The sequence below is a fragment of the Oikopleura dioica genome, chromosome 2 (assembly GCF_907165135.1).
Source record: "Oikopleura dioica chromosome 2, OKI2018_I68_1.0, whole genome shotgun sequence".
Taxonomy (NCBI): Eukaryota; Metazoa; Chordata; class Appendicularia; order Copelata; family Oikopleuridae; genus Oikopleura; species Oikopleura dioica.
This window is the reverse complement of record NC_137292.1, coordinates 11,238,212-11,261,036: the sequence shown is the minus strand read 5'-3', so window position 1 is coordinate 11,261,036 and position 22,825 is coordinate 11,238,212. Positions and strand designations below refer to the sequence as shown.

The following is a 22,825-nucleotide window of genomic DNA, read 5'->3' as shown; positions in this document are numbered from 1 at the left end:
TAGACGGGATGAACAAGAATCGAGAAAGGAGAAAAACGATACTACTGTAACTGTAAATATAAAGAATGAACAACAAGAATGGAGATACCCCTGGGTACATCACCGCCAGAGTACAATATTTAGATGACACCGACCCGTTTTCAAGGTAATAATCGGCCGTAGAATCGCAATTTTCAACTTTATTCGCTTTAGCACCAACTTCCCCGAACCCACACGACCCCCTTCCTACACCTTCTCTGTACATATTCCCATTGCTGAATGCCTCGCCGGAGTCCATCGTCTTCTGATGGCACCACACAGGTTGCACGATTGCACACTTCAACTCAGCCACACGAAGAACTATCTAGGAACGGATTCAAAAAGAAGGATTTGATTTATTTCTTCGGAAGCTGATCTGACTTTTTATTTTGAAAATTGATGAGTCTGAAATCCTCTTGGCAACTTTTGAAAAGTCTTCTTGTCGAGAAAATGTTTTTATACGACCCTTTTAAAAGGTCAAGAACACTCTAATTTACGGTTCTGTTGGTTGTTGTTATCCTGATTTTTACCATTAATAATCAGGGGGATTCGCCACTGTTTGTATTGCTCATACAGTACATTTTATATCTTGTGATCTGAAAAGCTTGGGATCGAATCGCTTCTCATTCAAGTGGCTTCTCTATTCAGCCAGGTGAAACATGAGTTCTCAGTCGAGTGACAAAAACTTACGTCTTAATCCGTCTGAGAATACATTGAAAGAGAGCTTCATCTGAAGTCTAGGCTGGGAGTAGAACAAACGAAAGTCTTGTCTTCCTTGATTACAATCATTTTTCAGGTTCAAAATTGAGTCTGATTCTTGAGTCAGCGCCAATGATTCGAAATGACAGTCGATGTGTCTGATACGCACCGGCGTGAAATAATTGAACAATTAGAATTTCGAGTTTGCCCCTTGATCGAGCAACAAAAAGAGCTTTATCTTATTTTTTCTCTTCTTCCTTTCAATGGCCAATTTGTACTATCTAGGTTTGTGATAACGCTCCGATTCCCCAGTAAAGAGATTTTCCGCTAAAATATTCATCTTTGCCTAATTGCCAATCGCGGGGGCAATTTCGCATGACATTCAGTATAAAACGCTAAAAGAGAGCCAGAGAGAATGGAAATTTTAGACTTTTATGAATCTGTCTATGAAGATTTGGAGTCTTCAATCGACGAGCAACAGGAAGAATTTGCAACTTTTGGACAGGATAGAAGACATTCCGTTATTCTTCGCACGAAGCTTTCTGTCAGGTTCGTTTTTATCAACGAAGGGTGGCCCCTTGATTTTCCATTTAGAGTTCACGCCTGTATTGAAAAACTTTACAATACACGCGGCCGAGAACTTCGCCGCGCGCTCTTTTCCCTGAAACAAATTTTCCAGGACGATGAAGAGCTCGTACACGAGTTTGTGGCTCGAGATGGTCTCACTTGCCTGGTCAAAGTCGGCGGCGAAGCCGACCAAAATTATCAAAATTACATTTTGCGTGCGCTGGGCCAGATAATGATTTATGTCGATGGAATGAATCGTGTTGCCGAGCATATTGATACTTTGAAGTGGCTTTATTCGTTGTTGGCTAGTAGGGTAAGAACAAAATAATAATTTTGTAAGACGCAAGGTAGCAAGCTAACGCGCTTTTTTTCCCACTATGAGGCTGGTCCTTTTTCTCTAATATCTTCTATCCTATATCTATCCTAAAAACGGGTGTTTCTCTGATTTAGGTGTATTCTACAGTGTAGAATTTCTACACACTACATGTGTGCGGATTGAGGAAAGTGGTGTAAAGATGGCGCGGTTACAAGATCCTAATCAGATCCCAACAGACTTTCCCGAGACTTTTTCGAGACCTCACAAATTTGTGTTATTTTTTATTTTTAAAAGAGCAGGTGCCGAACAGTATGATCATAGAAGATCAGGGCTTAGTGTTGAACAATTGTTCGTTTAAAAAAGTTCAATTTCGAAGCCAAGAAAATCACCTGGTAATTGCCTTTTGTCGGAAGTTTTTTGGACTCCGTGCCAAGCTCACGAGCGTCCGGGGAAATCCGGCTTTGCGCGGCTGGGAACATTTTTTCTTGACTGAACCCTCTTTTTAGTTTCGCCTCGTCGTAAAGACGACCCTAAAACTGCTTGTCGTTTTTGTCGAATTTTCGGACGCTAATTGTGCCAAGCTGCTCGAAGCGATACAGGCGATTGACGAAGCTCAAGGTAATTTGATTGTGTGCTCAGCTTGCATATGGTGAATTCTATCGCCAACAATTTTTTTCTCCAGGCAAATAAGAGCATGACAGGATTTTCAAATACTGTAAATACAGAGTTAGCGGGTTTGTTCGAATACAACTTACTGAATTCTAGTCAATCTGTCAATATGATTCTTAGCAAATAAATTCGATATAGGAACTGATAGTTCTTTGAAAAATTATCATCTTTGTCCACCAAGTCGACCGTTTTTCCTTACTAAGAAAATTGAATTCGCGGTCATGTTTATGATAAATAACGATAGCCATTGTCCGGTTCAAAGGGAATACTTTGAAATCGAAAATACCCTCGGAGGAGGAAGCGGTGAACGGCCGCTTTCATGGTGGCTTTACCAGCCGATCGCCTCGGAACAATAACTCAGCCCCGACGGCAGACGCCAAGAGCATGTTTGATTAATGAAATTTCCATGTTTTCGTATTTTCAACATTCAGAATGTTTCACTCTGCTTTATTGCATAAGATATTCATAATCCTCGTTGCCTTCAATTAAAATCAATCTTTTAGGGCATAAATTATTTTTCAACGTGATGAAAGTACTCGACGAGCAAGACGGCATCGACTCTGAACTTTTGGTCTTTGCGATGACTTTGATCAACAAGACAATGTATGGCATTCCGGATCAGGACACATTTTACGATGTTGCCGATGCGCTGGAAATGCAAAACATCGACAAAATCCAGGAGCGATACAGAAGCAAAAAAGGTTTAGACAAGAAAGGCGGGCGTATGTAATAGGTTCGATTTGTAGCTGGTTCGAAGTGTACCTGGTTCGAAGTGTACCTGGTTCGAAGTGTACCTGGTTCGAAGTGTACCTGGTTCGAAGTGTATCTGGTTCGAAGTGTACCTGGTTCGAAAATACCTGGTTCGAAGTGTACTCCACTCGAAGTAGCTTCGAACTGAGTACACTTCGAACCAAGTACACTTCGAACCAAATACACTATTTTCTAAAATGGCCTCGGACGCAATTTAAACAAATTTTCCAACTTTTTCGAACAGATTTCCAACAAATTTTCCAACTTTTTTCGAACAGATTTCCAACAAATTTTTCAACTTCCTCGAACTCATTTCCAACAAGAATTCCAACGACAGGGTTCACGCGAAGCGTGCCAATTCCAGCGACAGGGTTCACGCGAAGCGTGCCGATTCCAGCGACAGGGTTCACGCGAAGCGTGCCAATTCCAGCGACAGGGTTCACGCGAAGCGTGCCATTTCTAGCGACAGGGTTCACGCGAAGCGTGCCAATTCCTCCACTTACAACAGGGTTCACGCGAAGCGTGCCACTTCCTCCAGCCGGCCTGCTCAACTTCCTGCTCCGCCTTCCCTAATTCTAATACCCTCTATTTGTGCGTCTTAATATATACGCGCGCGGAGCGCGCCCCTCCCGAACTTTTTCAACAGGTGTATTTTTGGGGAGGGGGTGGGAGGTTGTGGGCGTTTCCTCAAGGGCTACATTCTCGTGAGACCTGCGGCTTTTTTTGCCCCAATTTTTTATATGTTTGTTATTCGAAGTATAAAAAAGAGGTGTATTTTTGGGGAGGGTGGGAGGTTGTGGGCGTTTCCTCAAGGGCTACATTCTGGTGAGACCTATAGCTTTTTTTTGTAATCGTTTTATATTGTACTCAGCTCGAATATTCTATCTCAAATTACTTTGGCAGAAGTTAGTTGTGATAAAATAATCGAGCAAAATTTTTTGTGGAAGATGCGATTATTAGCGATAGAGTACTCTTATTCTTGTATTTTTATGTCGACCTTGCTTTGGCAGAAGCGTTGTCGAAAAAATTTTTACTCCTTCGCTAATAAATGCGTTCTTTCGTTTTATACTAAGGTCAAAAATGGGTGCTCGATTCGATTTAGTTCATAAGTGACGGATATTCTCTAATTTTTGCCTAATTTCGCTTTGGCAGAAGCGTTGAAAGGCATTCTCTAATTTTCCTTCACTTATGCTCTAGATCTATTGGGCGAAGCTAGTAAAATTGGATTTTTCTCGCTCCTGGTGCACCGGCGCTTGTGCGCTCTCATTGGTCCACGTCGGGTGAGTCATTTTATCATTTACGACTATTTATATATTGTGAATTCTTTCATTTTTCTAGAGTATTTTTGTTATTTATTTCTTTCATTCTTTCTTCTGTGCTGTAAAGACAACTTTATTGTATTTGTGGCCCTTAAAAGGGCCTGTTTTGAAGACTTTGGTAGGATTTTATCCCCCAAATCCGTAGAGTTGACGGCCTTGTCTCTTGAGTGCATAGACAACGTCAAGGGCTACGATTGTCTTTCTGTTGGCGTGTGTGGTGTAGGTGATGGCGTCACTGACGAGGTCCATAAGGTCGGACCTTATAATTTCCCTGGCCAGGTCGTTTACCTCGGCCGACATGCGCGTAATCCCGCCTCGTCGGGCAAGCCTACGGATGTCGGCTTTGGTGATGCCAAGAATGTTATCCTTCAGCACCTTTCTGTGGCGCTTGAAGCCGCTCTTGACGACATTATTGCCACTTGTTTCTGCGCTGGACATCTTATTCACAAATTTTTACGTTTGCTACTGGTGCTTTGTCTCATTTTTCCAGCCTATATATTCCTATGTATGTGATGTGAGGGAGACAACCTTTTGCGTTAAAAAACAACAATATTCTAGAAAGTTTCTTTCTTTAAGTATATTTTACCCTTTTTTGCTTGTTTAATAGAACTACAAACAGTTCTTTTCTAGAAAATTTTTCTTTTTTTTTAGTTTGACTGTTTTAGGGATCGATGTGCGCTTGCTGTTTTCTTTGCAATGAAGAGCTTAATTGACCTTGGTTTTATCTCTATATCTGTAACTGATTCCTCAAAGGAAAGGGCTGGTTTTTTTATTCTGTTATTTGCAACTTTAATTCCAGCTTTTCAAAGCAATCAACTTCCTCTGCTTCTGTCGATGGCGTTCCTGATAAAGAGAATACTTCGCCCCCTGCTCTATTTTCTTCTGATCTTCGTTCACTTGGATTCATTTTTCCGGTGTCTACTACTCAAGACAATGATTCGCGTCGACCTAACCTTGCTGATTCCAACTTCATTGTCCACAAAGAAGTTAGTTACGATGATATTCCTGTGGGTAACTCTATCATCCCGAATAACGCCCCTGGAATGAGTTTCGATGTTGTGTTGCCTCCTATTTCTCTCATCGACATGAATGCTGTTTTCAAGGAAAATTTCTATGAAGATGCCTTTCGCGACCACATCGAAGGCGTTCCCAATTGTCTATTTGGTGAGGTCTTTCTTCTTTCGGGAAGTGGTCGTAAATTGGACGAAGGCGCGCTACGCTGTTTAATCATTTCTTTTGGTGGAACTGTTACCACTGCCTTCTCTCAAAATGTAAACTATGTCGTCGCTGGTGACGCGTTTGGTATCTTCAATGAAAAACGGGCTGAAGCGTATGGAATCGCTGTCATCGACGAAGATATTGTTTTCACCCTTATTAGATCTTCACCCCTAGGATCGAATATGTCCCCGGAATCTGGATCGAGGTTCGTCGGACAATACTCTGAATCGACCTCATAAAAGAGCCGAAAAAAAATTGATTAGATTTGGTTTACTTAAATTCGCGCTTCTAATTGTGAGGTTGACGGAATTCTACAAAAAAATAAAAAAATGTCGGGTTTCGATCGGACGTCTGGCGGGCATAATCGATCCTAGTTCATTCGATATACCTCATGAGTCAATTCCTGTTCGTGCTTCTTTGTCTCGAAGATCCTGTGAAATTGGCTCAGTTATAAGCACTTCTCCGCAAATTTCGCCCAATCGTGATAACGATGGAAAACGGAACGAACAAAAGATCAATGCTGACATCTCCAAAACTGATTCGAACGCGGGTTCAAATAACAAGTTGGCGTCTGCTCATATCTCCTCGTCTGCCAGATCAGTTGATTCTGGTTCAGAAGAACCTCCTTATTTAATTGGTACGAGAATTGTCTTTAATCTGATAATCATCATATTTAGGCAACCTAGAAGATGATACTGTGGTAATCAACCAACCTTATCGGCCCGCTAGTCCTACTCTTGGTTCATCATCTAATTCTGCATATGTCAACGAAGGCACTCGTTCTCCAATTAATTCAGTGTCAGTCGATAAAGCTGAAGCTTCGGATGTGTCTGTTCTTGGTAACTGCACTGCTACCCATTCGAGAAATTTTGTCAGTCTAGAAGATGATACTATCGTCCTCAAACAATCGCTTCGTCTTGCAAGTCCTACACCTGGTGCAACCTCCGATTCAGCTTCTGTCAAGGAGGACCCTCGTTTTCAAAACGCTACTGCTTCTATCGAAAAAGCTGAAGGTTCGGATGTGTATGGTCCAAAAAACTACCATTCTACTGATTCGAGAAATCTCGTTTGTCTAGACGAAGATACTGTCGTTTTCGAGCAATCGCCACGGCCTACAAGTCCTACTCTCAACGATGACCTCCGTTCTCCAGTTTCGTTAGAGTCTAACGAAAAAGCTGAAGGTTCAGAAGCGCCAGGTCTGGAAAATTGCGCTGCTATTGATTCGACTACAACTCATGCTTCCCCCGCTCTTGCCGACATTTCTAATGTTTCCGCGGCTGCCCCCTGCACGAGTTCACTCCCGGAAAATAAAATGTTGAATCATCCATGGCATAGTATTGGTCTTGCAAGGAATCCTGGCTCTCGGATTATTCCTCAGGGCAAACGAAAATGTCTAGCTGGATTCACTTTTGTTCTGACTGGAGACGGCGATAGCATGAATCGACCTCAACTCACTTCATTGATAACTTCCCATGGCGGCACCGTTTCTTCTTTCTTATCTCTAAGTACTCATTATTTGGTTGCTGGGCTCAATCCTGGAAAATGTAAATTGGAGAAGGCTAAGCGTTTAAAAGTCAGTATTATTGACGAGGCTGCTCTTTTTCACCTTATACGATCCTCCCCGTCTTTTTCCGAACGATTTGATGCCGACAATTCTTTCCATTCAAACTCTAGCATGCAATTGGAAGCTCCGCCTAAATCCTGCGATCCGGACCATCACGCTGTTCTTTACGTCGACAAATATAAACCAACTCGTATAAAAGATATAATTGGGCAAAATCATTCGTCTTCGAACGCTGCTAAATTGCTCGCCTGGCTCAAAAACTGGAAGTCAAGCCTCGAGGAAGGAACAAAGAACCGCGGAAAATCGAAATTTCAACCTGTTGTTTCTGGCAATCATTTACGCGGTGCTCTTCTACTTGGTCCTCCTGGTATTGGTAAGACTTCCACTGCACACGTTGTTGCGGCTGAAGCTGGTTTTCACGTTATCGAATTTAATGCTAGGTAAGACGGACAAAATTTTCTGCATATGCGCGGCTCTTTTATTCTCGGCTGTTTTCTGACGCGTTTTTTAGCGATGACCGCGGAAAAAAATCAATTCGTGATGTCGTCTGCGAAGCTCTCAGTTTGGTACTATAATGTCGATTCAAATTTTTTCTGTAGTTTTTTTTCTGTAGTACCTCTTTATAGTAATGTTAATATCAGCTCGATGAACGATCAGTATATATTGATCATGGATGAAGTAGACGGCATTTGCGGATGTGAAGACCGTGGTGGCCTTGCTGAGTTTACTAGTCTTGTAAAACTCACCGATATTCCCATAATTGCTATTGCGAATAATTGCTCCGCTCCTAAATTCAAAAGTCTTCGGAGTTATATGTACGAACTACACTTCCCAGCATTAAATTCGACACAGATTTTTGGTTCGTACTCATTTATTTTCGAATTCGAATTATTTTTAGGTCGTTTAAGGAAAATTACTTATGTGGAGAAGTTGTCAATACCCGATGAATGCCTTCGCGCAATAATACTTCGTTGCCAGTTTGATGTTCGTCAATGTATCAATACAATAAATATGCTTGCCTGGGACAATAAAGGTTTTTTTTTATCGCAATTTAAAAAAAAAAAATAAATTACTTATATTTGGCCTTGTAGATTCGCAACCTGTTTCTGAATCGATGTTCCATGCAAGTTTGAAAGACAAGAAACCCCATTTATTTGAAGCTTCGACGCGTTATTTGGAAGGGAACATTTTCAATGCGACGGATTCTCTCGACGACAAGCTCGCTGAAATGGACAGATTATATGATTGTTATCCTGATCTCATGTTGAACATGGTGTTTGAAAACTACGGAAGGGTCGTTCCCGAACAGCGTTTCTCCAATCAGGTTATAAAAGGTTTTCTCTATTTATTACTTGTTCATAGGAAAAATTATCTCTCGCCGCAAACTCCCTTTCTTCATGCGACATAATGGAAACATTGATGACGAAACGCCATCGCTACGATTTACGCGATACCCTATCCACACTCTCTCGTCTTCCCGGATGCTATATCGATGGTTCTATCGATCGTTCGCTTATGAAATTTCCTTCTGCCTTGAAAAATAGTTCTTCCTATATGAAAAACGGGAGGACTGCGAGTAAGTTTTTTTTTTTTGTTTCTTTGCACGTACTTATTTATTTAGCATTACTTTCGTCCCACGCTCGGTCAAGTTGGTATTATTCTCGCTCTGATATCGCCTGTTATTTTGGACCGAGCTTCAAAGATCTCTACTGTCAGTTTTTGTTAAATGCGTCTACAAAGCTTTTAACGGTCGATGAAGCAGTGAAAAATATTGCTCAATTGATGAATGGACACAGGTTATTCTGTCTTTTTGTTTATAATACTCCTTTTATCAGTTTGGCGAAGAGTGACATCGATAATGTCATCGAACTTACCCGTTGGCCGAATAAAAAGCATCCTCTCTGTGATCTACCAAGGGCAATCAAGACCGCCGCAACCAAAAAACTGAATTCATCACTTGTTCTTACTCCCTTTTCCCTCGCACAAGCAGATGATTCGAAGGAGGTTGATTTGAGCGATTCCAGTGACCATTGTGGGCCCTCTAAAGACGGGTAATTTTTTTTTCTCTTGAAGTTCATTTCTTTAAACATGTTTTTGTTTAAGTAAATCTACCGTTTCTTCGTTCACCAATACCCAATCTAACCCCCAGAAAAAGAAGACCTGTTAAATACTTTTCTGTTATTCTCAAGTTTTCAAGACGTCTGCTTGTAGTTTCACAAAGCAACGAAGATGATTTGCTCTGTTGAAAAGAATCTGCTATGAATTTACTCTTCTTCTTATATCGGTTTTTTTCTGTCATGAATATATTTGCACGCGGAGCGTGCCATCTACAAATTTATCTATTAGATAATTTAAAATTAATTTTTAAGACTCGGTTGCTATGTCATGTTCGCATAATCAACAACCTGACTTTTCTCGAGAGGACTTACTCAACGCGCTTCCACCATTTGGGCGTCTCCAACTATTAATTGGACGAGTGAATCGTCTCATCGCTCGGGTTAATTATCATTTGTAAGTTAACTATAAACGGGCTATACTCATAATCTTCAAGGGGCGGGAGCAATGAGGTCGAGAAGAAGATAAGCAGCGAGTTGGCGAAACAACTCGTGAATAACGAGAATTCTCTCAAGGACGTTTTCCGTCAAATGTTGAAAAGAGCTGGGGTAATCTTGTTTTTTTTTTTGGTTGTTCAATAGTTTTATGAATTATAGGTCATAATCAGAGCAATGGATAGAGATGAATGTTTCCAGGCGATGAAGCTCGTCATGAACAAGGTTAAGGCAATTAACCTTCTACACGGAAAGTTTGAGGTGTTAAGCAATAATCTCGTTCAATTCAATTCAATTACGAAGCGGTCAAGGTAGGAAAATAATATTTTCAATCGATCAATATACAAACAAAGAAGAAGCAGTTACTGATTCTACCTAGACTGCCCCTGAATTTATGCTTCAATCATTATTTTCGATTTGACTGACGTCTGTTATTGTTTTGCACAGCTTACTTTAGAATGCATCAGACTGAAGATAAGAAAGACAATAAGTACATTACTTTTTTTTATTTAGAATGTTTACTCATGAGTCGTCTGGTTACCAAATAAATGCATGATACCATACAAGTAAGATTTATGTGAATATTTAAATAGAGCCGTAATGAGCTCTGTCAAATTTTGCGCTTCTTGGACAGGATGAGAAAAGCAAATTTGTTGTGTGAGTTTCGTAAGTCATTCGATCTGCTAGCAATTTCACAACAAAACTTCTCTAGAAAATCTGGTGTTTCTCACTTAAGCCGAGAAGCGCAAAACATTTTCGTTATGTTTCTTATGCTCTAGTTAGAATTTGTTTTGATTTTTATTTGCCAATAAGGGTTTTAATTTATTTTAATATTTATTCTTTATGAGCCTGAGAAGCATGCGTGGAAATTCTATGCGTTTCCCGGAGGGAAAATCATTTCTTTTATTTTAAAGATTGTGTAAATTTCTATTACTTTGCAAGTAATCTATTTTGCGTAAAAACTCTTAAGGAATCGATTGATGCTTGCGGAGGATTGATGGGGACAAGGTTGCCTCAAATCATGTCTGCCCTGCCATTGTAATCTCCAAAGTCGGCGCTTCCCGCTCAACAATGACACATTCTTATTTTTGTGCTGTGTCTAACGATGCTTTTTTAGCGGCAAATAAAATTCTCTGTCTAATCTTATCGACGCTGAGCACTATTGCAATACTTGCGCAGCTTATGTTGAAAAGAGCTCATTGTCGTCTGTTTTTTTTTTCCTTTTTTTTTTGCATAACTAGTAAAAAAAAAGTTATATAATTGCGGATGCATAAGGATTATTTTGATACGAATTTATTTCGCTTGTAGAAGAAATCAATTTTTCATAAAGAGAAACTAAAATCCGTATTCATAAAAGAACATCAAGAATTTTCTAGAGAAACTGGTGTTTCTCACTTAAGCCGAGAAGCGCAAAACATGAATTGGTTTGTTTCTCAGGTTCTAGAAAAAATTTGTTTTTTTAGTTGATACGCCCAAAGGGGGTTGAGTTTCTGTAAACAAATATTTTTCTAGAGTCTGAGAAACACACTGAGAATTGTTTTGCGCTTCTCAGTTAGGTGAGAAACACTTCACTTTCTAGAGAATTGGTTGATTTAAACTATCAGCATTCAATTAAATATTTTCGGATGAAAATAAATCGGTTTATTTGCTGCATTCTCTGTCTTTATTCTATATACGCACGCGGAGCGTGCCTTTATTTCATTTATTCGAGTTGTTCCGATTCCCACTCTGTTACTAACTCTGAAAATTTCAAAGTTTTGATTTTCTGCTGCGTCTTTTTAAGAATTCTCTGCCCTGCTTTTTATCGCTTCGAATGCTGAATTTAAATCTTATCGCTTTAAGATTTTTTCAGTGGTGGAATTTTTTTTTCTATATTTGCAGTTGATAATTATTTTAATTGAACATCGTGAATGCCTTTTGTTAGGGCAATACTGGCTTCGAAATATTCTGTTGGCGATTTGTAATCTACGAATTCTTCGTTGCCAAGTCCAGCATGGATGCGTCGAAAAACAAATTTGCACATGGTCTTGCTAGTTGTTGTTAGTTGCATATTACAGATGTCTTCGATGTCTCCGGCTTCCATTTTCCATTTTTGCAAGTTACGGCGTAGGTATCGTTTTTCCTTTTAAGGATTTTTTTGTTCTTGTGTATTCCTTTGTTAGCCTCTGGAATCGACTTATTCCAATTAAATCCGTTCCTTGAATGGACAATGGTGATAGGATCTGTACTGCACTTCGCTGGCAATTTTTTCTTCGCATGTGTAATTTCCTTATAAGTTTTTAAGGCTTTTCTTTCTTTTTTATTATCTGTTACTTATTGGCATATTGAGCCTTTTTCTTCCATAGGCATGCTCGATATAATATTTGATTCTTCCTTCGCTCTCTACGTTCTTTGTCATCTTCTCCAATGAATATCTTTTCGCTTGCTCAAGCGGTAGGCCACTGTTGTAGAAGAAACTCCAGAGGTTCAGTCGTCCCTATTCGCCTTTCGATTTGAAACAACATTTTTTTACCTTGTGCTTTAATTTTTTATCCTTTTCTAGGCCGTATATCAGATTTTTTATGCACGGCGGAAGTGATCGTTTCCCGAATTCACCGAGGTGTTCAATTGTCAGCTGATTTGAAGTTCGCCCTATATTTCTCCGGGTGTTTGTCATTGTGCATTGATCAAGCAAAGGCACTAAAGAAGTAAATTTTTAGGATAAACTAAAGATATGCTCTCAACAATCCGAAAGATTGAATTTGAATATGTTTATTACCTAGACGATTCGTTTCGTTATTGAGCATTTGATCGTACGTTTTTGAAAGTTTTTCGATCCATCTTTTCATTTCCCTTTTAAAGAAACTCTCCAATACTCTTTCCATCCATTCTTCCGGGACATATGCCACTCTTATTTTAATTGAAAAAAAAATCAATCTTCTTTATATTATTCGATTATTCGCTTTCAATTTTATATATTTACAATCATAATATAAGTATAGCCATTTTTTTCCTTTTCCATCGTCGATATGACAACATCTTTCCTCGACCAGTAAATTTGCGGATTCCCAGTTCATCGTATACCAGCGCCTGTTTTTTCTACGCGTTTTGTCGCAGCATCTGCATAAGGTTTCCTGTTTTTCTTCTGGTATCGTGCCTTCGATAAACTCTCCCATGTCTTGTGTTTCTTTCTGAGTGTTATGTTATTGGCTTTCTATTCTTTTTAAGGGGCCTTACCTCGAGAAATTTCTTTTTTCCTTCCTCCGTTAGTAAGTTATATCGATACATGAACAATCTTGTTTCATTCGTGATTGTCCATTCGATCAAATGACGTTTCTTGCACATTCCAAGTTTAAAAAACCAGTGCGAAATGGTGTCGTTCTCTCTATCGCTCTTTGATGGTATTTTGTTGTCGAGTCCGATGATGGAAACTTTTTTGTCTTGCAGGAAAATTTTATGGAGTCGTCGCTTTCTTTCGTATTTTGTTTTACACTCATCATGCGCCGCTAAAAATATTTCTTTACTTCCTGAATGATCTATGGCTTACCTTCCATAACCTCTAATGCGGTTCGTCTTTCTTCGAGCATGATTTCAAGTTGCTTAATGGGGTCAGTAAATGTTGTCATTTCCGTGATTATATTGACGAGTAGAAAATATAATTTTGCGCCTCGGTTATCCGATAATTATTTCAAAGTGCATTTTGCTGATTATTCACCCGACTTTATTTCAACGTCATGCTGGTAAGGAGGAACGCGGCGATAAATTTGCAGTGGAAACTCGCAAATGTTGTCATCTATGATTTCTTGTCTTGCTGGGATGACTCTTATCCCCACGTGCGCTCGCCTCAATTGTCTTTCCATTCTTTTTTTTTATCTTGTTATGGATTTATAGCTCATAATTTTGAGAGATGCCAAAGAACTTTTTAATGGAGCAGAGACAGAACATGGAAATAAGTTCTGCAGAGGATTATAATTTGATGAAATATCTGTGCAAAGGTAGTAATTACAGGCGAGATCATTTTGAAGGCGTCCAAATTATGACTTATGCGTGTCTAATTTTCGTTCTTCTCTGTGGAAATTTTTTTATTCGTTTTTTCATGGACGAGCTTGCCCGTCTGTCGGCAAATACGAATTTCTTCAGTGCAATGAAGAAAACCGTGAACAGCTGGTACTGTACCCGGAATCTCGTAAGTTTTCGTCGTTGTTATTATGAGACGTGGCTCCTGCATCATGGAGTGCTGCCTCGGGACAAAATTATGCAATTCAACGCCGCTATTGTCATTAAGCCCGGTCAATCGAATGCGTTCATCTGCAATTCCGCTGCTTGTTGAAGATGCCTTAAGGGTTGATTTAGTTGGCTTTATTGGCGTCATTAACCTGTAAGCCTTTCAGGATGCCCGTTGGGGTATTGCCGGAAGAAAATAATCCCTCACGGGCTCCCAGTTTTGGTTCCGCCCGATCCTGGATCCATTCCCCAACTCGTTCATCGAATTCTCCGCTGTTGGTAGAAGTGGTCTAAGAAAACTTGTTTATTGGCTTTTCTGGGGTAAAAACCTGGAAGCGCTCAACGATGCCCGAAGTATTCTCTTCGTCAATTGGATATCCTTCACGAGTTTCAAGCTTTTGATTCGCATAGTGTTGGATCCACTCTCCAAGCGGGCGATTTAGTTGACTATTTTCCGTTTTTTTAAATGGGTCAAACTTAAATTTTTACTGTCACATATATTCATTGGTAAGCATCTCACCGGTTCTTGCCCTGAAGATTTCACATTTGTATGTTCAGGTGAATCTCTCTGCCTCTCTTGGGTAAATTCACGTCTTGTATTTTGCTCTTGCTTCTGGAGAACACGGTGCTGCTTGAAATTGCCGCTGATGTTGAGGGAAAGCGCCTTTATTATATTAATGATGAGAAATTGGATGAACTCTATTTACCTGCAAGTTTTCAATATAAGTGGGAGTAATTTTGCTGGAAATTGGGAACTGTTCGTCTGGTTTATACTTGCGCTTCTGCTCATGCTTGACCCATTTTTGATGCGGATGATACTGCAATTGAGCATTTTCCATATCTTCAAGTGGATCGGTCTAAATATATATTTGGTATGGTATTTTGTATGTTTCTTACCAAGTTTTCGCGCTCAGGGTTGACTCTTGTATTTCCGGGCGTATTTTGCGGTCTATTTTCGATTTCTTCCTGCCTTTTCTGCCGCTCAGTTTCAAGGTGATCGCGACTTCGCTTGGTGAGCATTGTTTTCTCCACATTTTCTTCGAAACCTGGGTCAGAAGAATGTGCGATTATGCTTTCATTGTCTCGTGGCGGCGTGTGCTCCGTTAATTTGCTGAGGTCCTTCGGGTAAAAGGCACCTTTTTTCATTATCTAAATAAGCTGGGTCTAGTCAATTTTTTGGTGCGCGATTCAAGCTGTCAGTGTGTTCAATATAGAAATAAATTGCAAGGAAGTCGAACGAATCGTCTGTGTCAGGTCATTTTCTGTCTTTGCTTATTTTCGCACGCGGAGCGTGCCATCGTGCACCAAGTTCTGCTTTATGAACGTTTAATAGAAAAGTAAACGACAGCTTTCAATCTGAAATTGGTAAACTTTAGGATTTTCCTTTTTTTTCACGGGTATTTCGATGTCGCACTATGCAAATCAGTTTATTTTTTTGCAATTAAAGAATAACCCGATTGCAGTTACTTCTTTTGGCGCTCTTGGATGTTCTCATTGATCATCAGTGTCCCGTTTCATCGATTCCGCTGGCAAAGAAATAAAATGTTATTTATTCGTTAATCATTTTTACCTTCTTCGGGGGGCATCTGTCCTTTCTTCTTAAGGGAGTCGATCGCGGCGGTCACCTCGTCGATCATTGCGCTGATCTTCTCCCATGCCACTATGAGCTCGTGGACGGGGTGGCCTTCATCGTAGACGAGAATTTCCACCACCCTTCATTTGTTTAGTACTTTTTTTGTTTATTTATTTTTTACTCTTTTGGTTGCTTGTGGATACTTGCTGTGTACGCGTACAGCAATTCTCCGTTGTTGAACACTTGCTTCGATTGCATCCGTTGCTGATATTTTAACCGCGCTTAATTTACATTATTACATTTACGGTTGCTATTTATTACTGAGCAATTCGCCGTTCTTCTTTTTTTCTTCATCGGATTGAAGATTGCCTTCGTCAAGAAGCGATTGGAATTTTTCTATTGCCTCGGCCAATATCTTTTCTTCTTTGGCGATCTCACCTCCGTAGTAAGCTTGCTTCGCTTTTTCTACACGCTCCATCGACAAGTTTCGAATCTACAATTTTAACTGCCTTTATTTAATGATTTTGCTTTATTGGTGCTTTTACAGTCGACATGATATAGAAATTCGAGTTCGCAAGAGAATTTGAGCAGCGCACCATTTTTGGTCAGTTTTACATTTTTGTTGAATAATTCTTTTCTTTTTCTGTCAGGAGGGTGATAAGCAATGGAAACTGAAAATTTTGTTATTGACATCGGCATTAATTGAGAAGTCTTTGTTATTTCTAATGGATTATCTTTGGAGCAGATCAACTAATAATCGCGTCTCAAGCGCGAGACATAGCCAGATTCTCGCATGTCTTCATCGTTTGGCTGTGGATCTATCGGAGCAAATTGGGCTAAGAATATTGTAAGTAATTTTTATTAGCAATGGGACCAAATGAGTTACTTTACTGAATTCATACCTGGGACAGGGAGTCCTTGCTCGATTCGCTGGCGCATGATAACCGAGATCGAGTCGAAGTCGCTTGTGCTCGCCCATCTTGACGAGATTGTGCTTCGGTTGTTTGTTCGGCGGAAACAATTACCCATCTGAAATTGAAACTTTGTTATCTTTAGAATTATTAATTCGTCCGAACAAATTCAGTCGGCGATGAAAATATATTCACAGTTTTTTTGATTCATATCCTTTTACGAATCTTCGGCAATTTGCCTCGTTTTCGCAATATTCACCATCAGGACCCGGGCCGTATAGATCATGACCGTCTATGATTTTTTATTTTATTTTGAGAACCCTCCTTTATTTACCATTTGCGAGAAATTCAATCATTTCTTCTGTTGATAGGGTCTCCCACCAAACATCATCCCCCTTCCACCATTCTGGAGTGGTGAGGCTTATATACATTTATTGCAGCATGTATGATTATGACAGAGAAAATTGAAATCACTGTTAAAACTGAGTTCATTACAAATAGAAAATTGAGTAAAACAGTTGTCACTAGAATTCAGTTTCTGGGCTAAGCCGCTTTCTAAGCTGTCTCGAAAAGTACACTTATTGAAAAAAAAAAATGGGATCGACTAAAAGTCGCAGATAATAATTCTTACGAAGCAGGATGTTTGCTGTTTTCTTTTTTAGATTGTTTTATTTTTGAGGGCTTCTCCAAATTTTCTACGTTCTGCTCACGAGTGGCTTTTCTTTTCTTTGACGATACTTCTAGTATTTATATAAATCTGTTCTTTGTCGTACTTAAAATTCATCATCTTACCTTCTTTCTTGATTGTGTTCGAAGGGGATGCTTGCTTGTTATCGTCGCTGGCGATTGAGGGATTAACAAGCTTAGCGTTAGAATCGTTTTCGTAAATTCGCAACTTGTCGTAAAACTCTTCGAATGGCATATTACCATCCGGAGGCGCAATTGAAGGCATCAACACAAGAAGCTTAATTCAATTCTGCTGTGAGCTCCTATGGCACTTTCTTACATTGAACTTTTCTGTCGTGAAATTGACAACTGCTGCCTCGCCCATTTCGTACATGCGGAACGTCACAAATTTTATTATGTCCATGTCTTTGGCCATCATTCGTAAAGCACTTAAAAAGATATTAAGGATACTCTCATTGTATAATAACTGTATATTGGAGTGATGAGTATCTTACCTTGCATTGAACAAGCTGGATATTGGTTTTGCATTCTCGACCCTGATTCCGACAAGTTTATTATCCTTGATTGGAAAAGTGATTTCGATCGTTTTTTCCATATTCTTTGAGAAGAAGCGAACGTCTCGTGGTCCTCTTACTTCGATTTTCATCACGTCCCCGGCTTAATTTTCTGTCAGTCATATTAATGCACGCGGAGCGTGCCATAAATTAATTCTATTTCGTATTATTTTTTTTTTTTTTGGGCTAAACACTGAGTTATTGTTCACCTTGTGCCAAATCGAGAATTTGCAAAAATTGCTTTCGTGCTACAAGCACTTTGCAATCCTCCTCTCTTTCAACAACGTTCACGTTCCACTTTTCGAGTTTCAAAGTTGTTCTCAGCGTCAGCTTGTAATGAATATCATCTCCGAACACGGTGAAAGTTAGTTCAGTGTCGAATTCTCCGTGAAGTTGTAGCCACACGTGTGTTTCTTTTTTCTTTGATGCCAATTTCTCCAGCGCATTGATAAGCTCGACGATTTCGTGAACTAGCTATTTTTATCATTTTTTTTTCGATCATTTGCTTACCTTCAATTATCCGCCGCTTGTATACATATTGGTCGATGTTTTGCTCTGGGATTACGAGTTTCTTGTAATGGTACATATTTTCGTCGAAGGATTGGATAACTAGGGCCTTTTCCTCGAAAGAAAATATCATCGAATGATTTGGTTGAGCCATAATCCTGAGGAAGTTTTTAAGCATGATTCCTTGTTTTATTTTCGCCGACATTCTGAAATTTTATTTTTTAGATTTTTTCCAATAATATTCATAAATGGGTCAGTTGCTCGTCAGAATCTATTTTTTTTTTCTGAAGTTTACTATTGACTTCTTTTGAAATGCTTGCTGTCAATCTCTTCTAGTTTCCTAGATAAATTTATTTTTGAATTTCTTTTTTACAATTACTTTTTTATTGCGTGCTCGATATTTTTCTTTGCATCGGCAGTAAGCCCTAATCGTAGTTCTGCTGCTCCGTTGAATGTCTCAGATTGAAGTCGAATCAGCAGTTTTCGTCCGAGTATATATGCTTCTAATTCCATCCTTAATTAACTTACAGTAAAATTCGCTGGTGGTGGACACCTAAAAATCCTTCTGGTTTGGGACAGTCGGGAAAATCAACGATCATAGGCACGCGCCCACGGGGTTGTTTAAAACTTACCGCTTCACTTCGAAAGAGAAAGTGGCCCGCGAGAGCAAAAGCGATAATATTCTTGTTTTGGACACGTGAGTGGACTATGAGTGTCATAGACCAGCGATTTTACCGTACAATGTAAGTGTAAATTATTATTGTTTCTTGTTCTTACATGGTTTGCATGATCTGAAGCATCATATTATAAAGGTATGCATGTTCCTCACTCGTCGTGATTCGATCCAACTGCTTCAGAAATAACTTGTAGCTATTATCTGCCGTGCGTCTTAATTTTATGAGCGCTTCTACTTAATCTTTCGTTACTCTTACTGTCGCTGGTCGGACATCAATTCGCGCAGTTCTTGAGGCAGTTCCATTCTTAAGCATGAGTGTCAGTTAATTGTTTGAAGATGATCTTGTTTCGTTGAATATTGATTAGTATTTGTCAAGAAATGTAGTCAGGTATAGTTTGCTTTCGTCGAAAATTTTTTGTTTTGCTTTTATTTCTGAGAACCTAGGGATATTTTTGATGTCTTCCCATTCTGTGTTCGGTGCGTCTATCGGTAGGGCAACTAAAATTATGTTAGCTTTTTTTTTTGATATGTCTTTACCTTTTGAGTTTTTTCATGTACCGAAAATGGCATTCTGATCAAGTGACTGTTTTGTAGCGTGACTGGCGAATCGAACTCCGGGAGGGCGATTGCAAATTTGATTATTCTTTCACTGTTCTCGTCTCGGATGTCTCCCGATTTCAGACGATTGTAGATAACGCCCCATTTTTCTTCGACTGTCTTTTTTAGTAAAATTTCTTTTTTGATTTCTTCTTTTTCTCCTTCCTGAAGTTTTGTGAATTCCAAAATGTCGTTTATTTTTTCTTCGGTTTGTAGTAATTCTGAATAATTAAATTTTGCTCGTCAAACAAACTGCGTACCCTGTTCACTCAGTATTTGGATCCATTCCTTACTAATGATTTCGTATGCACGGTTCAAGTAGGTATGATAAAGTTTTTTTCCCCTGTAGTTCAGGTTTTTTTTGCTCAAGTAGTTCAAGATCGCACGTCTGTTCTCTTCGCTGTTGAGCAGGAAAACTGGGTCCAACGACCAGGCGTGCAGTCCTCTTCGGCCACTGAACACTATTTATTGTTATTTTTTTCTTTCTCGGATGAAAGTTACCCCAAAAAACCCGTGATAGGCCTATATCTTTCTTGAGCGCAGTCTCTATTATCTTTGCGGCGATTTTTAGAAATCGCCAGCACTTTCGGCATAGACTCTCTGTCTTGCAGCAATGTCGGTATTTGTAGTCGGTGATATCAATATCGAGCCAGAGCTTAAGTCCCTTCTTAAACTGTTGTTGTTTCAAGCTACCTCTTTGCCCTGAAAGACATCCTTTGCCAAATTCCGCCATCTTGTTTTTGACTCATACAGTCCTCCGATATCAACTCGTTTGGTACGGTTTTTTGTCAAGAACTGCATAAAATCTGCCCATTCGAGAATAACATCATTTCTTTGTATTCTTTCTGACAGGTTATCGATCACGATGCTTAATTTGAATAGGTATTTTTTCTGGTCTATTTAGTTGTACCTCAAATCTCGTGATCGCAGCTCGAAGGCATTATTTCTCGTACAGAGTCTGCTTAGAAGTTTCCGTGGAAAATGCCGTCTATAATATTCTCTTAGCGTGGCTTTTGCGGGCCTTGGAATTTCTGGTACTCTGAAGACTGCATCATCGTTGCCTGTGGCTGGTGTAGAGCTTGTTGAAGGCCGTCTATCGATATCTCCTCCCTCTTTATTTATTCTCGTTATTTATGTCTTCTTTTTCAAGAAAAAATTACCTTGCTGACATAACTCGCTGATCAAATTGCGAATCGAATCAACTATTATTCTTCGTTTGATTGCTAGTTCCTCCCTTATCACAGCATTGAGTGGCGGATTACATGAAATTGCATCAATGAAGCATTGTTTCATTCGTTTGCTTTCCTCGCCGATTATTCTCAAATCTGGTTCTTCACCAATATCGACAACAAGGTAAATCTTTTCCATCTTCTCTACTTGTCCAAGCATTTTCTTGAATTGGTCGTAATTTACTAAACTTATTTAAATGCGATTCAAGATTATATTTCACCTAAGAAATCAATGGCTTGTTTTGTCTCCTTGTAGTATTCGTTCAGTTCAGGACCATGTAGTAAAATTGATTGTTGTTTCTCATTGACAGCTTTGCTTCTTACTGCCAAGTATCCATTTCCGAATGTTATTCTAATTGTCTCGCTTCCCTGGAGCTTTTCGTTTACTTTTTCACAAAATCCCCTCGAATCAGGAATAAGTGCTGCCGCCATAAAGAACAGTTTCACTCTTTTAAGTTGTCTATGTGAGCTGCCAGTCATTTTACGAATTTTTATGTCAAATGTACAGATTCTTCGTGAGCAGGGTTCGCATAAAACCAAGCAGCGATTAAATTTTAATTTTTTCTCTTCCTTGATTTTCGCCATCTGAAATTTTATATTAAGATGCGATATTATTTCAAGTTGAAATTACTTTATTACTCTTCGTACGTGCCATCCTCATTCGGCATTCTCGATTTGTGAATGGATGATGGATAGAAGGACGCCACCGATGTCAAATTTTGCGTTGCGGCCCTTGATTTTAACAGGATTAGTTATTTTTTTTTCTTGAAATTACCATTTTTGATTCTTTTTTCTTGGTTGAACGTTTTTTTCTTCTGCCTCTGCCTCGGATTCTCTTCCATGTCCCATGAATTCCTGCCCCGACACGTCGGTATTTCCATCAAGCGACAACCTTTCCTCCTTGATTGCAGAATTTATTTCATTCTGGCTGCCTTGATTCAATTGCACTTGCGACTGCGCTTCTATATCTTTCAACAGTTAAACTAACATAAAACAAAGCTTGACTTACTGTATAGTTCTTCTAGCGCTCCACTCGCCCAGAAAACTTCTCGAAAGTCTTCCTTATAAGCAAATTATTATTCATTTGTGGCGGGGTAATTACCGTCTTGAAAGATTGGCCACAATGGGGACAAGTTGTTTTATGTCGTAATTTGGATCCCTTGCTGACTTCTAGTACGGATGACATTGTTTTTATTATATTTAATAGGTTTATTCAATTAGGAATTTACGTTTCAAGTTTAAAATTAAGCCTGAAATCTTTTAAATCGTCAAATTTTAAACCAAAGTGTACTCTACTCGAAGTGTATTTAGTTCGAAGTGTACTTGGTTCGAAGTAGCCACGCTTACCCTAGCGAGGATTCAGACCGTGATATGACCTCAAAAATTCAACTTCATCTTATTTCAAAATTTTGCCCATCAATGGTAAGCGTTTCAGAAGACCATTCTAGCAGGAGAATTTTCTTTTCAATTTTGACCGAAATTCGCCGCTTTATAATTTTTTATTGTCGCTCGCTTCCTTTCATGCACGATAGACAGAGTAACTTTGAACATCCGGGGCAGTAATGTTGTCGCTGGGTGTTTTCCCCAGATAAACATATTTGGCACTCAAGGCAATCCTTAAGATTTTTCAGGCTCTTGGAGATACTCATTCTTAAAAATATCTTTTAATTCAAGCTGATCAACCATGTCTCCATTTTTTTTATTTTAATCTTGGTGAAACATGAAAGGTTATGTTTCCAATTCGTTCCATCTCATAAATGGCAAGCATTGGCAGAAATTTGTTGCAGAATTTCAGTGTTATGATTGAGCTCAAGGGCGTTGCTTTCGTGATCTTGTACAGCAAGCTATCATTTGTCATTAATGTCGATAGGACCATGAAAATTTTACCTTAGGGAATATTTCGCCGTAAATATCTCATTCGTCGTAATATTCACCATATCATAATCGGACGCTCGCGTTTCTTTCCTCTGTAATTCCACATCAGCAGATGATTCTTCGCCAACGGCTTCGAGAGTAACTTTTTCTTGAGACACGGTGATGATGACGCTATCGCTGACATTCAACAAGCCTCGTACATCCCTTTGAAAGCGCTGGGACGAGAGTCTGACGGAGCAGCTAAAACTTCTATAAACCTTGTCAAAATATCTTAACTACCTGTACTGAATATGCGGAACGGATCTGTACTCATCGATTAGATCCAGGAGGTTCATTTTGAATTT

The 22,825-nt window shown here is 39.3% G+C and overlaps 3 protein-coding genes across 3 annotated transcripts in view; all 3 read left to right on the top strand.

The window, feature by feature from the left end:
- The first annotated feature begins 7 nt into the window (after nt 1–7).
- The window catches only part of LOC145699978 (FH1/FH2 domain-containing protein 3-like), a 65,300-nt gene continuing 42,482 nt past the window's right edge, over nt 8–22,825 (top strand). The window contains exons 1-6 of the mRNA XM_081777250.1: nt 8–145; nt 193–347; nt 1,170–1,266; nt 1,312–1,597; nt 2,107–2,218; nt 2,773–2,985. Coding sequence (XP_081633376.1) covers nt 66–145; nt 193–347; nt 1,170–1,266; nt 1,312–1,597; nt 2,107–2,218; nt 2,773–2,985 — 943 coding nt within the window. The 5' untranslated portion in view covers nt 8–65. The remainder of the gene's footprint in view (nt 146–192; nt 348–1,169; nt 1,267–1,311; nt 1,598–2,106; nt 2,219–2,772; nt 2,986–22,825) is intronic.
- Nucleotides 5,035–7,898, top strand: LOC145700744 (uncharacterized). The gene is made up of 4 exons (XM_081778069.1): nt 5,035–5,073; nt 5,148–5,699; nt 5,731–6,193; nt 6,234–7,898. Exons 1-4 carry the CDS (start codon nt 5,035–5,037, stop codon nt 7,562–7,564), a joined length of 2,385 nt encoding a protein of 794 aa, XP_081634195.1. The 3' UTR covers nt 7,565–7,898.
- LOC145699968 (uncharacterized) lies at nt 8,193–10,781 on the top strand. The gene is made up of 7 exons (XM_081777236.1): nt 8,193–8,444; nt 8,483–8,916; nt 8,956–9,171; nt 9,224–9,631; nt 9,672–9,783; nt 9,832–10,235; nt 10,640–10,781. The coding sequence occupies exons 1-4, from the start codon at nt 8,235–8,237 to the stop codon at nt 9,285–9,287; spliced, it is 924 nt and encodes a 307-aa protein (XP_081633362.1). The 5' UTR covers nt 8,193–8,234; the 3' UTR covers nt 9,288–9,631; nt 9,672–9,783; nt 9,832–10,235; nt 10,640–10,781.

Bases quoted from the DNA above. Each gene is read 5' to 3' on its own strand.
- LOC145700744 (XM_081778069.1), top strand. From the start codon at position 5,035: ATGAAGAGCTTAATTGACCTTGGTTTTATCTCTATATCT. The intron at 5,074-5,147 runs GTAACTGATTCC...AGCTTTTCAAAG, and splicing joins TTGGTTTTATCTCTATATCT to CAATCAACTTCCTCTGCTTC. The intron at 6,194-6,233 runs GTACGAGAATTG...CATCATATTTAG, and splicing joins AGAACCTCCTTATTTAATTG to GCAACCTAGAAGATGATACT.
- LOC145699968 (XM_081777236.1), top strand. From the start codon at position 8,235: ATGTTCCATGCAAGTTTGAAAGACAAGAAACCCCATTTATTTGAAGCT. The intron at 8,445-8,482 runs GTTATAAAAGGT...ACTTGTTCATAG, and splicing joins AACAGCGTTTCTCCAATCAG to GAAAAATTATCTCTCGCCGC. The intron at 8,917-8,955 runs GTTATTCTGTCT...TCCTTTTATCAG, and splicing joins CAATTGATGAATGGACACAG to TTTGGCGAAGAGTGACATCG.